The sequence below is a fragment of the Marmota monax genome, unplaced genomic scaffold (genome assembly GCF_021218885.2).
Source record: "Marmota monax isolate L192 unplaced genomic scaffold, Marmota_monax_Labrador192_F-V1.1 WCK01_AAM20220418_F8-fsc00022, whole genome shotgun sequence".
In the NCBI taxonomy this organism is placed as follows: domain Eukaryota; kingdom Metazoa; phylum Chordata; class Mammalia; order Rodentia; family Sciuridae; genus Marmota; species Marmota monax.
The window spans coordinates 6,840,797-6,861,066 of NW_026695215.1; the positions used below are offsets into that span (position 1 = coordinate 6,840,797).

Consider the following 20,270-nt stretch of genomic DNA (forward strand, 5'->3'; position numbering starts at 1 on the left):
TGAAAACGCACCTGTCCTTGAGCTAGCAATTCTAATTTTCGGTCGCCCCTATTGACACTGCGCAACAGAAAAGCAAAACAGCAGCAGAGCTGACGCTCATCAACCCGGCCTGCGACTACAGCAGCCCCGCGGTGCGTCACGTGGACTGGTGCGGCCCCGCGTGATCCTGGCGGTCACGTGGCCTCTCCGCCACGTGACGCGCCCGCTTCCGGCCGGCTGGCAGTGGCAGGATGGAGGAGGTCGAGGAGGCGCGGGCGCTGCTGGCGGGCAGCGCGGGCGGCGCGGGCAGACCCCGCGCGCTGCCCGCGCTGTACGACCCGAGCCACCTGGCGCACCGGCTGGTGGTGCTGCTGCTCATGTGCCTGCTGGGCTTCGGTGAGCGCGGGCCTCAGCGGCCGCCCGCACCCATTCCCCGGCGGCCGTGCTGCGCGGGCCGGGTGGGGAGCTCGGGCGCGGTGGCTCGGGAGCTAGGTCCCAGGGACGAGACGGGACGTGCCGGAGGCGCGGGGCTCTGGCTTCCGTGCTTCTTGTCGCTCCGCTGCCGTTCTGCAGAGATGCCCACCCACCCATTCGCCCATCCTGGGAAGCGATTAAAGCGGGAGCTGAAAGTTTCTGGGTTTAGGGACAGGGATCAGCAACAACCACGAAAAGTTTTAAGAAATTGCCCCTACTCAACAGCTACCTTATCTTGGGTCACTTCGGTAGTATGCCTGTGCTTCAGAAGCTTAACGTGTAACAGTTTTGTTCCTCTGAATTTGTAGGTTTGTGTATTTGGAGAGTAGAAATGGGGCGGTATTTGTACCCTATTGTAGGCTGTCAGTTATTGTACCTTTAAAATAAATCATAGTGTATGAATATCACATCTCTCCCCACTTTTGATCCTCCAAGAGATATTTTTAACTTGATTCTTTAGAACTCTCAGCTTTATTTTTCTTTATTCCTAGCACTGTAGTCCCTGAATTATTTAACATTAAGTATTTTGCTTGTAGAATTAGAATTTGTTTAAAATTCTGGTCTAGTCAGAACAGCTAAACCACGCTCTTTTGCTCCCAGGATATCTGCTGACATCAGTGTTAAGGTTAGGAAACAGTCCAGTAGGTTTGTTAAATCGTTAATGTGTGTTGTTAGCTTTATATAAACAAAATATAGCTGGTTCATGAAGCTGATAATAAAACAATAAACATGACATATGAAAATAAAATGGAAAAACTGTTGCTTGCAGCATAATTCAAGTTCCCATTATTTGCTGTATGTATACTACACTGTGGAACTTATTTGGCTATGACTTAGAAAATACTGGTAATAAGGAAGTGGGCCAGAAAGTTTTCATAGTCTCAGCCCTGGAGCCTGTAGTATAAACATTTGAAACCATCTTAGGGTAGTCATTGCAACTTGAAATTGTTATGTGGGCACTATTGTTACTTGCAAAATGTTTTGCCTTTTCTAGGCAGCTATTTCTGCTATGACAGTCCTGCTGCCCTTCAGACCCAGGTTAAGCGGGTAAGTTGATTTTTTTCAGTTTTGTTCCTTTGCTTTGGAACAGTTGTAGCAGCACATCCTGTGTTGCCTAGTCTGAAAAGTCCACTAACATCTGTAGTCATCAGACCCACAAGTCAGGAGGAGTGTTCTCAAGCTGAAATGAGTTGCCACAAGAAATTAATTTATAGCATATATGTGACTTGAAATTGTTTAATACCTTAGGTAAATAATAATATCCTGTTTCTACAGGATTGCCAAAATATTAGTTTTTGTTTTTATTTCACTTTCCCGCTGCTCCAACATCTGAGTGACAAATGATTTGGGGATAATGCTTTGCTTTCTTAAATGTTTTTATTGTCATTTTAAAAAAAAATATTTTTAGTTGTGGATGGACACAGTACATTGATTTTAATTAATTAATTAATGGTGCTAAGGATCCAACCCAGTGCCTCACACATGCTAGGCCAGGGCTCTACTGCCGAGCCACAATCCCAGTCCCTTTATTGTCATTTTTAAATGTGTACAGTTTGAGTGTTGTCCTTGTCAGTATTCTTAGTCTGGTTTTGAACTGTAAAAATAGAGATGTTTACAGTTTCTTGGGTATTTACATTGCCTTTTTTTCTTTTTTTTTTTTTAAATATTTATTTATTTATTTTTTTTTTAGTTTTCAGTGGACACAACATCTTTGTTTGTATGTGGTGCTGAGGATCGAACCCGGGCGGCACGCATGCCAGGCGAGCGTGCTACCGCTTGAGCCACATCCCCAGCCCAACATTGCCTTTTTTTCTTGGTAAATTTTGTATCATTGAGCAAGTAAAATGCATAAATTGGCTCTTGTATTTCTAGAATGAAAGAGCAAGTGTAGGCATTGTAGGTGTTGGAGGTGGAGGAGGAGGAATGGTTGGGTGGATGTGGATGTGCTAGAGTTATCTTTTGCTAGGTGAATGCCCACTGCAGTCACTAACCAAGGAATAAGAATATAGGACCTTCAGGCAGACCAAGGCAGTCCCCACAACAGTTGCATGTCCTGAGGTCCATGAAACCCCTCAAGTGGCAGATGGATACAAGAAGTTCCCAGGTGTGATCACTTTTCTGGGGCAGAGGCTGTAGCTTTTGTGAGATTTCCAAGTAAGTGACTTACAAATGGTGAAGAAACTTTCACAACACAGAAAGAAGAAAGCAACCACTTTCTTTTATCTTTCATTTGTTAGCTGCTAAACCTAACTGTTTGGAAAAAGAGGGTTCTATTTTCTTTTCATATAGGATATGCAGGTGAATACCACGAAGTTCATGCTGCTGTATGCCTGGTACTCTTGGCCCAATGTGGTTTTGTGTTTCTTGGGTGGCTTTTTGATAGACCGAGTATTTGGAATACGGTAAGCTTGGGGAAAAAAAAATCTTACCTGTGGGTAAATCTCACCTGGTTATTAGGAAAATGCAGGGCTAGGTTAAGGTATTTCTAGAAAGAACCAAATAGGCTTTGCATATTGACTGATAACCTGCTTGAGTTTTTTAAAAAATGTTATTTAAATCCCTGGAACTGGTGTTTGAAACTTCCTTGATACTTCAGTTAAGGTCAGGGCTAGCAAAGGCTGCTGGTGGACGCGGGTAACTCAGTTTTCAGTTAAATTATGCTCACACTTCACATCAGACACACTAGGGTTGGACCCCCTTGCTGCCGCCTGCTTAGCTTCCTGACTGTTGCTGAGCTTCTGTTTTCTCATTGTTAAAACATGGGTAATATCCTGCTTTGTGAGAGGTGGCTGCACCGTGTTGGGCATAAGTGGTGTGGACTTCCTCGGCTCTGTGTGGGTTTTATGTTTGTGCCTTGGCGTCGACTTTTTGCGATTTGCATTAGATGCTGAAGAGGGAGCAGCACTGTGAGCTCTGCCATTCTCATCCTTGCGATTGTGTGTAGTTTGGTGACTGCAGTGGTGACTTGGATCCACTGGGGGTATTTCCAGAAGGCAGAGAGGAAGGTGATGGAGCATATTTGAATCTGTGTCTGAAGGATACAGGCTGAAGAAACTGAGTGTTTAGACCTGGGGGCTGACTTGAAAATTTCTGAAAAGTTAGGGTCTGAAGCAGGAGTTAACTGTATTTTTTACTTAGTCTCAAGGGGTAGAAGTGGCTTGAATTTTTAGGGAAGCACATTTCACTTAGAATGACGAAGAGCTTACTTGGTCAGGGTGACAGTGATGCATGCTGTCTTGGAACCATGGTGAATCTTGTACTAGGGAATGTTTAGCTGAACATGGTGTGGCCGTCTCACAAAGTGCTGGAGAGGGATTTAAGTTTCAGAGATGCAGTTTACTTGTATGACCTTTAAGGGCTCTTCTAATGGTGGCATTTCTAATGTTTCTCTGGGGAAACATTAATCATTATTCAGACTTGGATGGATATTGGATTTGTAATGGTATTAACATGGTTAATGTGTGTTGTTTTAAAACTAGTTTTTAGCTATCAGGAATTATAACCACTTAAAAATTACTGTAGAATTCCTGGAATCAGTCCTAAATTCTTAATAGAAATTTTATAAAGAATTTCCATGTTTAAATAGTTTTGACCTGGGAACTTCTTTATGGTAATGGCTTAAACTAATATATGCCATTATAAAAGCCTCTGAAAGCTCCTCAGAAGTCTAGACTTCTGTAAATAGCATTTGGCTGGGAGAGTTGCTGACTTTAGAGGGAGATGAGCACTTCATTGCTCTTTCTGTGGAGAGATGCAGAGTGGATAGAGAAAACCAGAAAGAATGAGTAGTAAAGGAATCTGTGATCACTAATGTTAATGTAAGAAGAAATTAAAACTTTTACCCCCTCTTTCTCAAACAGATGGGGCACAATTATTTTTAGCTGCTTTGTTTGCATAGGACAGGTAAGGCCAATGTATTTATTATTTATTTGACAGTGACTTTTGAATTCTTGTCTAATGATGTGTTTAATGAATGTCTAGCATACTCAAGCAAGGCCCATAAATATCTAAGTCTAAGCTTTGAAATACATGTACGTTAGCATTTTAATTTCACAAATTTATTAAGGAGGATAGTAAAACTATTATAGAAGTTAAGATTTATTGTTTCTCTTGAGTACGTTCTTTTATTCAGTCATTATTAAATTTTACATTCTAGGTGATTTTTGCTCTGGGTGCAATAGTTAATGCTTTTTGGCTGATGGAATTTGGAAGATTTGTGTTTGGGTAAGTTTGCATAATTTTATTTATCTTAACATTTATTAAGGATTTTTTTCTTTGGTGAGGGGAATTGAACCCTGGATCTTGGCACATGCTGGGCACATGATCTACCAGTGAGTTACCTCCAGCCTCTTAGTAAGAGTTTAAAAAATATATTATGGTTCTTCTGAGGAGTCATTTCTAATCCTTGAAATGTTGCCTCTGTGCATATAAGACTCTTCCTCAGTTGTCTCAGTTTCCTTTAAAATAAGCAGCAGTTTTGCAAGTTGTGGTTGGCCCTGTGTCAGTTTGAAGTTAACTGCTGCTCCAGAGTGACTTATCCCCAGGCTTGTTTGCCTGTTCTGCTGTGTTGAACCCTCACTTAGGAAAGCATAGGCCGTCGGTTTCTGGGGTGTGGTCCTGGATGCCTTGCTGTTCTCTGGGCTTGTGCAGGTCCCTTTGCTCCCTGCCCAGGAGCTATGCAGGAGCAGGATGCCCTGAAAGTCTATTCAGCAAGCCCGTTCAGTGTCAGTCCTGGGCTTCCTGCCTCGAGAGTTGCAGATGACAAGTTCCTTTGTCTTTAACATGACTTACTCTGGCTTTCACCAGCACTAGGGATGTGTGGCCATGGGTGACAAACCTCCACAAGTGCTCTGAGGGAGAGGGAAGGAAGCAGAGCGTACATAAGAGCTTTCAGGGGATTCAGAGATGGGCCTGTGCTCAGAAACGTCCTGAAGGATGATGTGGGTCATATAGGAGTCACGGTTTGGTTACCAGAGGAGTCGGGAAGTGTGTAGGGGACGAGAGGAGGACTGCTGACTGGAGCACCAACATGTGGCTTCATGTGGCCTCTGGGTGGCTGGCTTTCTCCTGGCACAGGTGTAGGTAGCCTCCTAGAGTGGGCAGTGGGTGTCAGCTTTTAGGACCTGGCTGGGGTACTGGGGACGCAATGTGTCACTCCCACCACAGGCTGTTGGTTGAAACATAGGCCCACCTACATGCAGCAGAGGGGATAGGGACCCTTCTTTTGAAAGAAGGTGTGTCAGAATTGATAGCTGTGGTGTTTTCTTAAAAGCTGTGACTTCTGTTTTTTTTTCCTGCTTTTAGGATTGGTGGGGAATCCTTGGCAGTTGCCCAGAACACATATGCTGTCAGTTGGTTTAAAGGCAAAGAATTAAACCTGGTATTTGGACTGCAGCTTAGCATGGCTAGAATCGTAAGTATGATGATGGTTACTGCTTAGAAATCACAGGGTGACGTGTGCTCTTGGGTGACAGATGTGGCATTGATTTTCGTATATTTCTCTAGGCCACAGTATAGCATTTACTTTTTTTTAAATGAGGCATTTCTAACCTTATTTAGTTAGTATACCATCTAAAATGACCACGTGAATGTTCGTTAGTTCAGTGTCTGAGTACAGGGATGATCTTGGGTTTGTTGTCTTGATTTCTTACCATTTTTTGCATCCCTGCTGTGAAGGCTCTGCACAGGGCCAAGCAGGTTCTGCTGGCTGAGATGGGAGGCCCAGGCCCTCTGTGCCGAGGCGCCTCCTGCCTGCACCTCCATGAAGTTCAGCTACATGTGGCGAGGAGCCTCCTTCCTGAGCAGCTTCTGCTGTTGTCCCTGCTCTGGCCTTCTGTGCCTTCCACCTGCCACAGCATGTGGCTTATGTGAAGACGGTGCTTAAGTTCTTGGTCAGAGGCATCCATTTCCTGTGGTTGTCTAAGCTATGTGATGTGGGTCCTGGTGACCTCACTGGTGTGATTCTTGTCTTGCTTACTTACAAGCCTAGACATTGGAATCCAGGAGTGGTTTGGTCTGGTAGAGGCTGCCCAGGGGACTTCATGGTTTTATTAATGCATCCTAGAAGATGTTCCAGCAGTCCTGAGTCATGTTAGGGTTTTTTTTTCCCAATAAAGTCTTATGAATAGAGGCGTCAAAAAAATATTCTTGCCATTAAAAAACCAGACTTCCAAAGACTAATAGTATGAAGAAATCCAGTATAAAAGTCTTTACAGGGGGCTGGGCTGTGGCTCAGTTGTAGAGCACTTACTTAGCATGTGTGAGACACTGGGTTCGATCCGCAGCACCGCATAAAAATAAGTAAATAAAGGTGTTGTGTCCATCTACAACTAAAATTTTTTAAAAAAAGTCTTTACTGACTATGTTATCATTTATGTGGCTGTGTACATGCAGGTTCTTTCTAGTCAGTATTGCACATAGTTCTGTATTCTGACATTTTCCCTGTGAAACTCGTCTACTTCTCTTTCCTTAGGCCTGGGGACTGGGGATGACAGAGTCACAAGGTTCGTTGGGGCCCTGAGTACTGTTGAGACACAGGTCCACGTCCCGTCCAGAGATGCTGGGCCTCCCTGTTGAGGGATAGGAGAGGGTCCTTTGTTGACAGTAGGGCTATCACTGCCTTGAACAGCCCTTTTATCACTTTGATAAAATACCGGAATAGTATTTCAGTTTGTAACGCCTTGAGTTTGTCTTTCCACGTTTTCTCAATTTTTCTACAAGCACTCTCAAAAGCTTCATTATATGTCTTGCACAAGTCAGGATATGTCTGTGGCAGTTTGTGGATCTGGTTGAGTAACTTCTCAGAAAAGAAAATAGTTCACTGAGCAGGACTTGTTCTTCTTGACTCTGTTGTTACCAGGGACCTCCAGGGTCTCTGCGTCCTCATACCCTATTGGTACTCCTGGGGCAGCATCCAAGGAGCCCTGAGTTCCTGGAGGGAGGCTGGGAGTTCTGGGACCTAGGGCAAGAGCTGTGGGAGTGGTGGGGAGGCTGGAGAAGGTGGGGAGCTGGGCCTTGGCAGCCCCTCTGCTTCAGCCAGGGCTATTGATGTCATCTGGTTTACATATTTGGGGGCTGTGCGAAGCCGTTGGAGGTGAAAGGAATTGATGGTGTAGAGGATAAAGGAGCTCTTCCACTGCATTATGTGATTTTCATCGGTAACTTGTCGCTTTTAAGCTTATTATTCCAACAAGTGCTCACTGAGGCCTTGGCAAGCCCGGCTCTGAGATGGTGGGTGAAGTGATGTGGGGCAGCGTCTCTGAGGAGCTGGAACTGCAGTGATGGTGGAGCAGGGTCCACTACCTCATTTCCCAATGGAGTCCTGCCGTTGACTGCATTTTGTAAGAGGCAGCTGTGTGAGTTCTGTGGCTGTATTTGTTGGGACGTGGTCATTTCTGTCTCTAGCGTCGTCCACTGCCAGCGTTTGGCACGAGGGCTCTCTCTGGGCTCCAGGACGCGGCAGTCTCAGTCTCCTCTTCCTTTCTGTGCGTTCTTCTCCACTGTCTTGGTGGCCCCCATAGCTGGGGTGCCCTGGGCATGATCTTTGGATGCCTTCTCTTGGCACACTCCAGCCACGACGATCCTGGTGTTGATGGCTAATCCATGGTGATCCTGGTGTTTCCTCACCAGACTTCTCCTCTCTCCTCCTCACATCCCTGTGGTCTCGAACATTCCAGGCAGGCTCCTCTCAGCTGTGCACCAGCTGTCCCACCTATACTGCTTTTGCCAGATGTCCTGGGCTCCCTTCCCAATGGTCTGCTCCACTGTCACAGTCAGTCTCAGCCAGGCCTCCTCCCACAATGCTGTATCCTCCTTTCCCACTTTATTTAAGTACCTGTAACTATTTAGTGTACATTTTTAACCCTGTTAAAATGTAAGCTTCATGAAAATTAGACATTTTTCTGTTGTGTTCTTTGTTATATTCCTGAACAATGGCTGACATATAACAGGGACTCAGGAGTTGCTGAATGAGTAAATAAGTGGTGACAATTTCTGCTATAACTTTTACTGTTCACTTTAAGGATATTCAGAGGAAGGATACTCCCTGGCCCCCCATATTTCAGTACCAGGAATAGCTGTGCTTTTCCTTAGCTATGGTATAGTTTTGTCTTAGGAACTCTGAATTTTATAACTTATCTCATTTTTTGTTTGGCGCTAGGAAGTTGTAAATGTATTGTGTATTTTGCATACTTGCATTTTCTAATAAACTAGCATTTTGTGTACGTGTAGCAACTTTGTGGCTTTATTCGTTATTTTCTTATATTAAGAAAAATATCTCCTGTTTAACCTGAGTCTGAATTATAATCATTTTTTATAATTAAGCTACCTCAAATTCTTTTTTTCCCAAGTGAGGCAGATGTATAAATAATCAAAAGTTCTGTTTTGTTTGTTTGTTTGTTTTTCTTTTTTTCCTTTAGGGAAGTACAGTGAACATGAACGTCATGGGGTGGCTGTATTCTGAGATTGAAGCTTCGTTGGGTTCTGCTGGTCACACAACCCTTGGGTTCACACTTATGGTTGGTGAGTGGACCCTGATGTCCCACAGCTTGTCACTCCTGGAAGCTTGTCACAGGCGGTATTGTGGCAGAGAGGAAAACTACCGGGTTAGTGTCCAGCCACGTCAGTTGTGATTTTGCCCCACAGTCGGAGAATTCTTTGACCTAACTAGAAGTAACAGTCAAGTGCCCTCTTTGTATTTTGATTTCTATTTTCTAAAGGGAGGGTCTTATTCCTCCTTATGTATATTCAAAGAGAAAGCCTACAGACTGAGAGCAGGCAGGGAATTTGTTCTCCAAGGTGCTTAGAGCAGAAGGAAGACAGAGTGTCGGAGAGCTTGGAGATAGATCTAGTATGTTATTGGTGGTTAAAAATCCACCAATGTGGGAGATGGGAGCCTGAGTTTTGGTTCTGGCTCTAAGTAGTTCTAACTAGTTCTGTAGCCTGGGTCAAGAAGGTTAATCATTTGTGTCTCAGTTTTCTTTTCTGAAAAATTGTGGTAGGTTACAAAACTGTATAGGTCACTCTTGCCACTAATTTTCTTAGCCAAGGCTCAATGGTGTTAGTTACTGGGTGGATCTCTGAGCAGCATTTGAAGTTTTCTGGATCTACCTCCTGTGCTTTTTCTCTGAGAGTGGTTTTGTCTTGCTGAGCCCCACAGTGTGGATGTGTTGAGACCTGCGGCTTGATGGTAAAAGCCTTATGTCCAATATTTGCTTATCTTTTGTTCCTTATGGCTAACACACTGTGGTCCAGTTGAGAAATGGCTGAAATGGGCTACATGCAGACATGGGCTATTCCTGGGCTATATGTACTGTTAAAGGGACAGTGGAGGTCATCCCAGCGGGCAGACCTCTATAAAGACTCCCTTTTCCACACCCTCCCCTGAAGTCTTTCGCCTTCACCAGAGCTCCTTTTTTACTTCCAGATGCTCTTCAGCATCTCCCTAGTGTCTCTGTGATGGGAATTTTAGAGTCAGAAAAGACCCAAGCCATCATCAAGTCAAAGCCTCTTGTTTTACAGGTGGGGAATTGAAGCCCAGAGGGGTTAGGTTCTGGGTCCTGTGTGACATGGCTTGTTGGTGCCAGCAGTGGAACCCATGTTTCCTGTCATTTCAGCTGTTTCTCAACTGGATTACAGTGTGTTAGTCAGTTGAAGATGAAAGATTCATTTATTTCACTAAGCCTCTTCCTAGAATTCTTCTTGAGATGCATAAGTGTCACTGAGTCTGTCCTGATTTTCTTTGATGATGTGAGGTCAGCACTTAGTGGAAATGCTGAGCTTGTAGGAAGGAAAGCCCCGAGGGAGCTGTGCCTGGGAATGTGGGTCTGTGGGTGCTAGGAGTGGGTTGCATAGACTGCACCAGGAGAAGAGGTGGCTGGGTCCTTGGTGCCTGTCGGCAGCTGGTGCTTAGGCTGACTTTATCCAAGACTCACTTGCTAGCTGGCTGTCAGCTTCCACCAGGCTGTCCTGTGCTGTGCAGGACTGGATGATTTCCAGCCTTGTGCTGGGAGAGTGGAGTTCAGAAACTGCTGTTCCTTGGGCACTTGGCGCGAGCACTTCCTCCACTGTCAGGGTGGGTCCTGGGCTTTCCTCATTCCCCTTCCCTGCTGCACTGTGGATCAATGTGTTGCTTTTCAGGAGCCTCCAGTCTGCTCATTTTGAGATCTCCTTTTTTTTTTTTTTTTTAAATTTAGGGGCTATAACATGTATCCTTTCACTAATCTGTGCCTTGGCCCTTGCTTACTTGGATCACAGAGCAGAGAGAATCCTTCATAAAGAACAAGGAAAAACAGGTATGTCTAAATGGTAGGAGATTGGGCTCTGGGGAATTGTGGCTTTTCTTGGTTGTTGGTGATACCAGGGATTGCACCACTGGGTGCTATACCACTGAGCTACAGTCTTGGTCCTTTTTATTTTGAGACAGGGTCTTGCTAAGTTGCTCAAGCTGGCCTTGAACATGAAATCTTCCTGTGTCAGCCTCCTGAGTAACTGGTATTATAGCTGATGTTTACAATGCAATAAGTTCCCAGCAGGACTAGTACATATGTTTTATTTTCATGTCTATTTTCCCTTGTCTCAATGTTTAGATACTTTTCCCCCTCTTAACATTTGACAGAATTTGCAGTCTTAGTTTTAGTTTTTATATTTGTGAAATAGTTATTGTTTCAAGAAGAGAGGGGGAAGGTAGGTGCCTTTCTTGCTTTCTGCTTTCCCTTATTTGTAAGTTATCTCAGAGGTGGTATTTATCTAATTTTCTAGAATTTTTTTTGAACTGAATTGCAAAGATTAAACATATAATAAAAAAATTCTTGATTACAGATGAAAACTCCTCTGATAGAATTATGCTCATAGCCTCTTCCCTTGCTTCTCTAAGGTGAAGTTATTAAGTTGACTGATATAAAGGACTTCTCCTTACCTCTGTGGCTGATATTCATCATTTGTGTCTGCTACTATGTTGCCGTGTTCCCTTTTATTGGTCTGGGAAAGTGAGTATTCTCTAGTATTCCATTTTTTTTCTGGCTAAATTATAGGAAGCTCAACTATAAATATGTTTTTTTAAACCTTCTTTGGTTATAATTTATATTTATACAGGAATTGTTTCCTATCCTGGGCTATCATGGATTTTAGTGTTGGTTTAATACTTTTGTTATTCTTTTGAAGAAAAATAACAGTTTTTGACACATAATACTGATATTTATTTTTTTGAACTGGGGATTGAACCCATGGGTGCTTAATCACTGAGCCACATCCCCAGCCCTTTTAAAAATTTTTTTGAATTTTGAGGCAGGGTCTCACTAAATCATTTAGGACCTTGCTGAGCTGCTGAGGCTGGCTTTGAACTTGTGATCCTCCTACCTCAGCCTCCCATGTTGCTGGAATTACAGGTGTGCGCCATGATGCCTGGCCTTAGTAGTTGATTTTGAAATAGTCTTTGATTCCTAATACTGATGTTTTACTTGATTTTGAACCAGTATTCCTTTTGTTTCCCTTTATCCCTTGATGAGGAAGTGGTTATTGGGATTGAAGACCACATACTGATGTGTTATGATTGTGTCCTGCCATTTGCTAGGACTGTAATTCTTTCCGACTTAGATTCGAGTCTCAAAGCGAGTTCTTCTTTAGCTTCTCTCCTTTTTCATTGATAGCTGCTTAAACAGAGCAATATGTGAGTTTGATGAGTGTAAAAGGATGTATTTATAACCTTTAAGGTTATGTTCTCTTTTAAATAATTTGAAACAAGGATCTTATTTATCAAAGAACCCACCCAGTACTGCCTTTAAGGAAAAAAAAGCATCCTTAATTCCTTGTAGCAGTGTACTTGGGTTTCTGAAAATCTGTGTGGACTGCCCACAGCATAGGTAGAAGGGAAAAAAATTGGCATTGCATTTGAGGAAATGAAATATTTCTGTAAGTACTTACACTTCAGTAGATTGCTCAAATATCAAATAAGCTGGGAAAATTATTTCAAAAATGGTTTATTAAACTTATTTTCATTCACCTTTGTTTTGTCTTTTGTTTTTAAAAAACAGTATTTCTCTCTAATATGCTTTTTTTTTTTCTTAAATTTTAGAGTTTTCTTTATAGAGAAATTTGGATTTTCTCCTCAGGAAGCAAGTGCAGTTAACAGGTACTTACTTAATTCTGTAAGAGCTTCTGCAGGTCTTAATAAACAAATGTTATAAGAAGCAAGAAGGGTGCATGTGACCCAGTAGCACATGTGAACCTGAGATGGAACTGGGACTGTAATCCTGAGGGCCCACCTTAGTGTTTATGGCAAGCCAGAGAATTCTGAGACTACTCTTTATGTTCTGTTTTCTTTTTTTAAAATTAATTAATTACTACGTTCTGTTTTTATGATGGTCAGTTTAGAAAAATGCTACATTAAGTGTTAGGAGTTGCATTGCCTAGTGTTTTGGGACTTCTTGGACTTTCTCTTCAGCTGTGCTGCACTTCACTGACTGTTGTGTTCTCTGGGCAGTGTTGTGTACATCATATCAGCACCCATGTCCCCAATATTTGGGCTCTTGGTGGATAAGACAGGGAAGAACATCATCTGGGTTCTTTGTGCGGTGGCCACCACTCTCATATCCCACATGATGCTGGCCTTCACCATGTGGACCCCTTGGATCGCTATGGTAATGCCATTGGGGGCCGGGCTTCAGGGAGGACTCCTTTGGGTCCATGTCAGGAGCATGTTTAACAAGCCCCTCTGGCGTGATTGATTTCAGTTTGTGCAAATTAATTATTTTTTTCAAGTGTAATTATTGATTATTAATTCATGAGTTTTTAGTTCATTTAACTTATTTTTATAGGATGATTTCAGCTCTGAAGTAGAATTTGAAGAAGAGTAGCCTTATGAAAGATGAAACGCTAGTTATTTCCTTTCCTTTCTTAAGCATCATTCAAAGAAGCCCTGCCATCAAAAGTAGTAACACCCATACCTGCCCAGTGTCTATTCTTCCATCTTTAATTCTGGGCAGGTAAGAAAGCAGTAGTAAATTCACAGTCCTTATTGCTGCTCTTCATTCACATTGTCATTTTTAAGACCTCAGGCCCAAGTGCTGCCTCTCTGATCTGTAGATACAGGAACCTCTGGTGCATAAATGCTCAGGCTGGTGGTGAGGATTGCACCGCAGAGCTTTCCTTCAGGGCAGTCCTGTCCCAGGGATGGAGATGCTGCTTCAGAGCCTTTGCAGTTACCATCCAGGTGGATGTTGTGAAGCTGCTCCAGTAACTTCTGCCCGTTTATTACTTTATTGTTATTATTTTGTGGCTCTGGAGATTAAACCCACAGGTGCTCTACCACTGAGCCACTTCCTCAGCCCTTTTCATTTTTTATTTTGAGATAAGCTGCTTAGGGCCTTGCTAAGTTGCCGAGGCTGGCCTTAAACTTGCCATCCTCCTGCTTCAGCTTCCCCAGCTTCTGGGATTACAGGTGTGCACTACCATGCCTGGCTCCCATTTATAACTCTAAAACCTCACCAGTAATACACAGACATGTCTGTTTTCCTTGCCAGCATGGGAAGTTGGCATTATTTTAATGTTTACCAGTCTGATAGGTAAAAATGATACCTATTTAAACTTAAATCATAAAGTTAAAGTCAGCATTAGGTGATGTCTAACAACCAGTGGTTGGTGGTTCTCTGCTCCACCTCCCAGGTGTGACTGATGGCCCTGGAGGCAGGATAGTGGACTGTTGACATATGTTGCCTCAATTGCCTAATATGTAACCCTAGCGAATACTGGAAAGTAGCTTGGCCAGAACATCAGTAAGAGCCGTTTTCATATTAACTGTATTTTCTTGCAGGTCCTTGCCTGGCTCCAGCCAGCTATGTCTGCAGACAATACCACTACTAGCAAAAGGGGTTAAGACAGTGTGTAGCTTGGCACTAGAGAGAGTAATGGGTAGGGGATGGGTTGGTTCCTTTTGAGTGAATTCTAGTCTAATCACAGTAAAATTTCCTTGAATGTTTTTATATTTAAGTTTCTGTGTCAGTTTTGCTAAATTGTATCAAAGGAAATCACCTTTTGGCTAATGGAGACTCTTCCTTTCCCCGGCTTCTGCAGTGTCTTCTGGGACTCTCCTATTCATTGCTTGCCTGTGCATTGTGGCCAATGGTAGCATTTGTTGTTCCTGAACACCAGTTGGGAACTGCATATGGCTTGTGAGTATAGTATTGACACATTCGGACATTTATGTCTTCTTCTGCTGAGTCATTTTAATTATTGTAAAGCTCTGATTCTTGGATCTAGCTATCAAAGGCTTCTGGGATAGCTCTGAACCCAGTGGTAGCTCGAAGAGTCCCTTAATCTACTTAGGATACTGTGGTGGCCCCAAGAGCTCAAGGTCTCCAGTAGAAGCTGCTGTGAGCTAAGCTGTAAGAGGTCATTGCTGACCCTGCCATCCTCTGCCCACCATCCAGGGCCTCTCAAGATGTTGAGCCCCATCGTGGCCCCAGAAGGCAGGAGGGGCAGCCGCACCTGTGGCTGGTGCGCACGGAGCCCTTTGCTTGGGTATGAAGGAGTTGAGTACTTATGCACTTAGGAGGCAGGCTCCCTTACCTTTGAGCAGATGGTCTAGTAGCAGAAGTAGTTATGGGAGAAGGAAAAAGTCTGTCCCATCATCCCCCGTGGGAACATCTTTTATCATTGATAGCATGTGGCTGGCAGGAGGTGCTGGCTCTGTGGAGACTGCAGAGTGAAGTGTGCTTTTCTGTTTCTCAATGACAGCATGCAGTCCATTCAGAACCTGGGGCTGGCCATCATTTCCATTATTGCTGGCATGATACTGGATACTTGGGGATATTTGTTTCTAGAAGTTTTCTTCGTTGCCTGTGTTTATTGTGAGTATGTCATGTGATGATATTTTTATCCTTAGGTTTTATTATTGCTGTTTTCTGTCTCCCTCTCTGAGACTGAATCTCTAAAAATTGTTCAGATTTGCCCAGTTCTTAGCCTGTGTATAAGAGTTTCACAGCTGTCGACTCTCTGGTCCCCTCTTGGAAGATTCCTGTCTATGAAGGCATCAGTGGAATCTGCTTTGTGTTCTGTTTTAAATATTCATGGTTTAAAAACAATTTTCCCTTTTCAAGTAAAAGGGTTTGGAGGGTCCTTGAATGTATGCATAGTACAGTGGTTTTGGGGTGAGTGCTCATGGTTCATTTATTAGGCTGTTTTAAGTTGCTTTTATTTTCAGTCTGTCATTTAAGGTTTAACCTCGTTCATTGGTTAAAAATAAAAAGTATTAGGAAACTGTTGAAAAACTATAAAAATAAATCAACATTTTCCATTGATAATCTTTATCATATACAGTAAATTGTATTTATCTGAGAATGTCTTCTATAACCTATCAAGTTTCATTCTTCATTAAAATGATAAATCATGGTGATGATTTTAGCAAACTGTTAGCATCTGCAGCAATAAAAACTGTGCTTGAGACATGGTATTTGCATGTAATTGCTTATGAGAAGCCTGGAGTTCATTTTATTATTATAATTTTAGAAATAAGTGCATCAAATTTTAAAAATTCATCATTTTTTTTCTGTTTTTTTTTTTATTGGTTGTTCAAAACATTACAAAGCTCATGACATATCATCATTTGTTTTTAACAGTGGGTCATTTAAGAATCTAGCATGAGGTCATGAGGTGTTTTGACAGTTTTTAATGCTGTAGGATGTGGTTTAATTTCAGTCCACAGTTCAACATATATTTGGGTCTCAAACCAAACACTGTGCCATTTAAAAAGTACTTCTTTATTGCCATATTAATTTAAAGTAAATTGAACTGCTTGACTTGGAAAAGGAAAAGCCAGCCCTCACTTTTGAGATTCTCCTGGCCCCAGGAGTCTGGTGACTGTGTCTTCATGTATAGTTATTTCATTTCTAAAATGTACACAGTGTCTTCAGGCTTGAAATCCCCAAGGGACTACTTCTGTTTGGAATTCTGTGAAATGGTAAGCAGTCTAGGGGCTGGCAGCGGCTTGGAAAGTTCTGGAAGGACCAGCATTTAGAGAGAGAAGGAGGTTGGGGCAGCGTGGGGGGTTGGCCCCCCCTCCTGTGGGGTGGTCTCCCTGTGACATGTTCATATGTGCACATAGCATGGTTTGGTCTGTTTCATTCCCTCGTTCTCCCCACTGAACTCCCTGCATCCCCTTTCCCTACTCTGTTCTTCCTCTAATCCCCTTTCTATATTATGAGCCCCCACCCCTTTTCTCACTAGCTTCTACATATGAGATCCATCATTTGACCCTTGACTTTCTAGATCTGGCTTATTTCAGTTTGCATGATGTTCTCTAGTTCCATTCATTTACCAACAAATGTAATTTCATTCTTTGTAGCTGTATAAAACTCCACATTTTCTTTATCCATCCATCTGCTGATGGGCACATGGGGTTAGAGTTAAACTTCTCTTTCAGGCCTTGCGGTCCTGGCTGAGTAGCAGCCAGTTCTCATGCAGAAAATGCTGTGTGACTTATAATTTAGTGCTTTTGGAAAAACCCAATAATGAGACTACTATTTTAATTTTTTAAAAAGCCAATTAATAAAGATTTGATGAATCTACATTTTGTAATTACATAGAGATTATTAAGAAGAAATACTTAGTTTTAAAAGACCCTGTTTCTTTTTTCTTTTTTTTCACTCCTAGTGTCACTTTTATCTGTGGTCTTACTTTATTTGGTGAATCGTGTCCGAGGTAAGAAGTGATATTTTTTTCTCAAGCTCCTGTGGGACAAGCTCCTGGGGTCATCGTGTGGGATCCCTGGGTTGTCTGCACACCTCTTGTAGGCCAGTGTTTTCATTGATTTAATAGTCTTGGAAACACATTTGATCATGTCGTATTATTATGTATTCTGGACTTGCATGTTTATTAAAATGGCTGTCATTTTGGAATATAAAGTCTTAGATGTTATTATTACATGAACAAAAATATTGTATTTAAAAAATAACCTAAACCATTATGTGTTGCCATCCTATATTTTTAAACAATAAGAAGTAGGCAAATTTGTAGTTGTAGTTTGCATTTTAGAGTCAAAAGTGTTTGGTTTATAATTGGAAATACAGATTTTCCTTTTGCTAATACATATTAGTACAACGTAGATTAGTACATTTCTGTTCTTTGTAAGATTTTGATGTTGTCTTTGCTGCTGACGGATGCTATGTGCTCAGCAGAATGTAATATACCTGCTGTCTAAATAGTTTCAGGTCATGTCCTTTACTTTCTCTTAATTTTCACTATTACTGAATATTGACATAATGTTTCAATTAATAAAACCTGAAGCAATACATTATTCCAAATTTAAAGATAAAAACTAAAATTAAGGATTATTTATATCACATAAGAATTCTGTTTTTTCTTTCATAGCTTTTTATATTACTTTTTATATTACTTATATATTTACTTTGTCCATGCAAATATTTGCATGGATGAATTTTACTTATAATATTTGAATGAAAAGATTCTGTGTTTGTGTTTTAGATGGGAACCTAAATTATTCTGCAAGAAAAAGGGAAGAAATGAAACTTTCTCATACTGAGTAAGTGTGAAAAGGGAGAAAAGTTGTCTTTATTTATTTATTTTTGTCTTTTCCTCTCTGGAGTTGGGGATCCAACCCTGGCTCCGTGAGTGAGAGGCAGGCGCTCTACCACTGAGCTGCAACCCCGCTGAGTTGTCTTTTATTTTGAAAGTTTTAAATATTAGCATTCTATTTCAAGTTATTGGGTTTAGAATTCTAATAATTAATCTCTCTTGAGAGCTGACAATTATATCTGGAACTGTGGGGACAAAATTCCTGTTTCAAAAAAAATTAAAAAGACTATCACAGCAGCTTAATTAAGAATAAAACATGATTGGGCTGACCTTGCCTTCTGGCAGAGAGAGGGGTAGTTCTTGAGTGGCAGAGGAAAGGCCTGGCCCTGAGTTCCTGGGCGGTTGTACTCTTCCCATCTCCCAGATACTTACCTTTGCTTAAGTGGTTAAGGTAATTTTTCATCTTGTTCTAGTATCAGCATGTGACTCTGTTCTCAGACTCTTTTGGAACAGACTGAGTATATAGCATGGAGTTTGAGTTAATTTTTTCTAAGTTTACTAAAACAGTAATTCTATTTCTTTTTTTTTTTTTTTTTAGCTCTATTATGCTATTTTACTCATTCTTTTTTTTAAATTTTATTTTATTTTTTCTATTTCTTGTTATTTCTAATTTTTAGACACTATTTTTTTTATGATTTAAACTCTTTATTTTAAATGCATATGCCTTAAAATTGTAAGTCTTGTGACTTGAATAGATCGAAGTCTTGTAGAACAGGTTATTTTTGGGGAAAGGTGGGATTTTGGCCATATTATCAAATTTACCTCTAACGAAGTAATTCTGCTTCTAGAAATACATCTGAAGAAAATATCAGATGCTGGGGGTGTGGCTTAGTGGTAGAGCACTTACCTAGTATGAATGAACTAGGGTTCAGTCTCCACCACTGGGGAAAAAATCAGAAATATGAATTTTACCATCTGTGATGGTCTTTATCATGCCAAAAATTAGAAATGATGTAGGAGGACTTTTAATGTTAAAGGGACTTAATAAGTAAGACAAAAGTGAAATGCAATATGTTGATTTTATTCAAGAAAAAGTATGTCAGTGTGTGTATGTCTGAAACCCACTCACCTGTGTCTTAGTAGAGAAAATATCAGAAGAAATAAAGCCATTTGAATGGCAAGGTTATAGGGTTATTTTTCTGCTTTTCCATATTTTATAAATTTTCTATGTTACTTTTATAATCAAGAAGAGTTATAGAATTACCCAGGAAAGTGTGTAACTTACTGTATTGAATACCACATGTCTTAAAATGCTATGGCTTTTCTTTTGTAAACCAGATGAGGCTCCATGGTTTCTTCTTCCTCTTTTCAATGATCCATTGTGTCATGTTTTGCAGATGAGAAGCAGCAGTGACGCATGAGAATGGGCTGTGCACACCGTTCATGTGGAAACTTCCGTTATATATTTTTTTAATTTAGAGTTTAGTTATTAGGAAAAATAATGGAGTGGAAAGTCATATTTATGGTTCAGATCTACCTATTTGGAAGTGTGTTTGTGAGGACTGCCTTAGCCTGTCTTTTGTGTTGTGTGGCTGAAGAATTCTGCTTTGGAAAAGGCCAGTCAACATCCAGGTGGACTTCAGCCAGGATGGTCCGTAATGGGAAACATTGCATCTTGTATCTAGATGATTTTCACTAAGTGTGTCTTAGGAATGTGGCTTTTTCTTATCTCAAAAAAAGAGAATCCTATGAAAAACAGGAAGTTCTTGGGGGATAGAAGGGCTCTTTTGTACAGAATGAAGGATGGTTCCCTGCAGGGCATTGCCTTGGTGGGGACTATTGTGCTCCCACCATGAGGCTGTGCTCCGCTACAGCCAGGGGCAGTGGGCAGCACACTCTGCACTGGGGACCTGACCACTTGGGGCATACTTTTGTAACACAAACTTTCTGTAGAGTTTTTTCTTATAGACAAGTTAATAACTCAAACATTCTGCAACTTATGATATATAGATAAATAAAAACACTGCAAAAGGAATACTTGAAGTTGTCTTTTGATTTTTGAAAAAATACTAGTGCACTCGGGGCTGGGGTTGTGGCTCAGTGGCAGAGCAATTGCCCAGCATGTGTGAGGCACTGGGTTCGATCTGTAGCACCACATGCAAATAAATAAAAAATAAAGGTACATCAACAAATAAAAAATACTAAAAAAATAAAATAAATTAATGCACTGGTTTGAATTTTTATTCATATGGAAGATAATCTGTAAGAAAATTTAAGTTGTAATAGAGAAA

The 20,270-nt window shown here is 41.4% G+C and overlaps 1 protein-coding gene across 4 annotated transcripts; it reads left to right on the plus strand.

Annotated features, from left to right (window-relative positions):
* Positions 1-221: 221 nt before the first annotated feature.
* On the plus strand, positions 222-20,014 carry Mfsd1 (major facilitator superfamily domain containing 1). Of its 4 annotated transcripts, XM_046431837.2 has the most exons (16): positions 222-375; positions 1,448-1,500; positions 2,743-2,855; positions 4,314-4,356; positions 4,610-4,677; positions 5,758-5,866; positions 8,871-8,973; positions 10,647-10,745; positions 11,327-11,438; positions 12,524-12,580; positions 12,932-13,088; positions 14,521-14,618; positions 15,184-15,296; positions 17,098-17,145; positions 17,929-17,986; positions 19,377-20,014. In XM_046431837.2, exons 1-16 carry the CDS (start codon positions 231-233, stop codon positions 19,378-19,380), a joined length of 1,380 nt encoding a protein of 459 aa, XP_046287793.1. In that variant the 5' UTR covers positions 222-230; the 3' UTR covers positions 19,381-20,014. The 4 variants fall into 4 exon arrangements, with proteins under 4 accessions (XP_046287793.1, XP_046287794.1, XP_046287795.1 ...); XM_046431838.2 differs by lacking the exon at positions 19,377-20,014 and having other exon boundaries at positions 17,929-17,990; XM_046431839.2 differs by lacking the exon at positions 2,743-2,855 and having other exon boundaries at positions 254-375.
* Positions 20,015-20,270: the final 256 nt, after the last annotated feature.

Bases quoted from the DNA above. Each gene is read 5' to 3' on its own strand.
- Mfsd1 (XM_046431837.2), top strand. From the start codon at position 231: ATGGAGGAGGTCGAGGAGGCGCGGGCGCTGCTGGCGGGCAGCGCGGGC. The intron at 14,619-15,183 runs GTGAGTATAGTA...TCTCAATGACAG, and splicing joins TTGGGAACTGCATATGGCTT to CATGCAGTCCATTCAGAACC. The intron at 15,297-17,097 runs GTGAGTATGTCA...TTTCACTCCTAG, and splicing joins CTTCGTTGCCTGTGTTTATT to TGTCACTTTTATCTGTGGTC.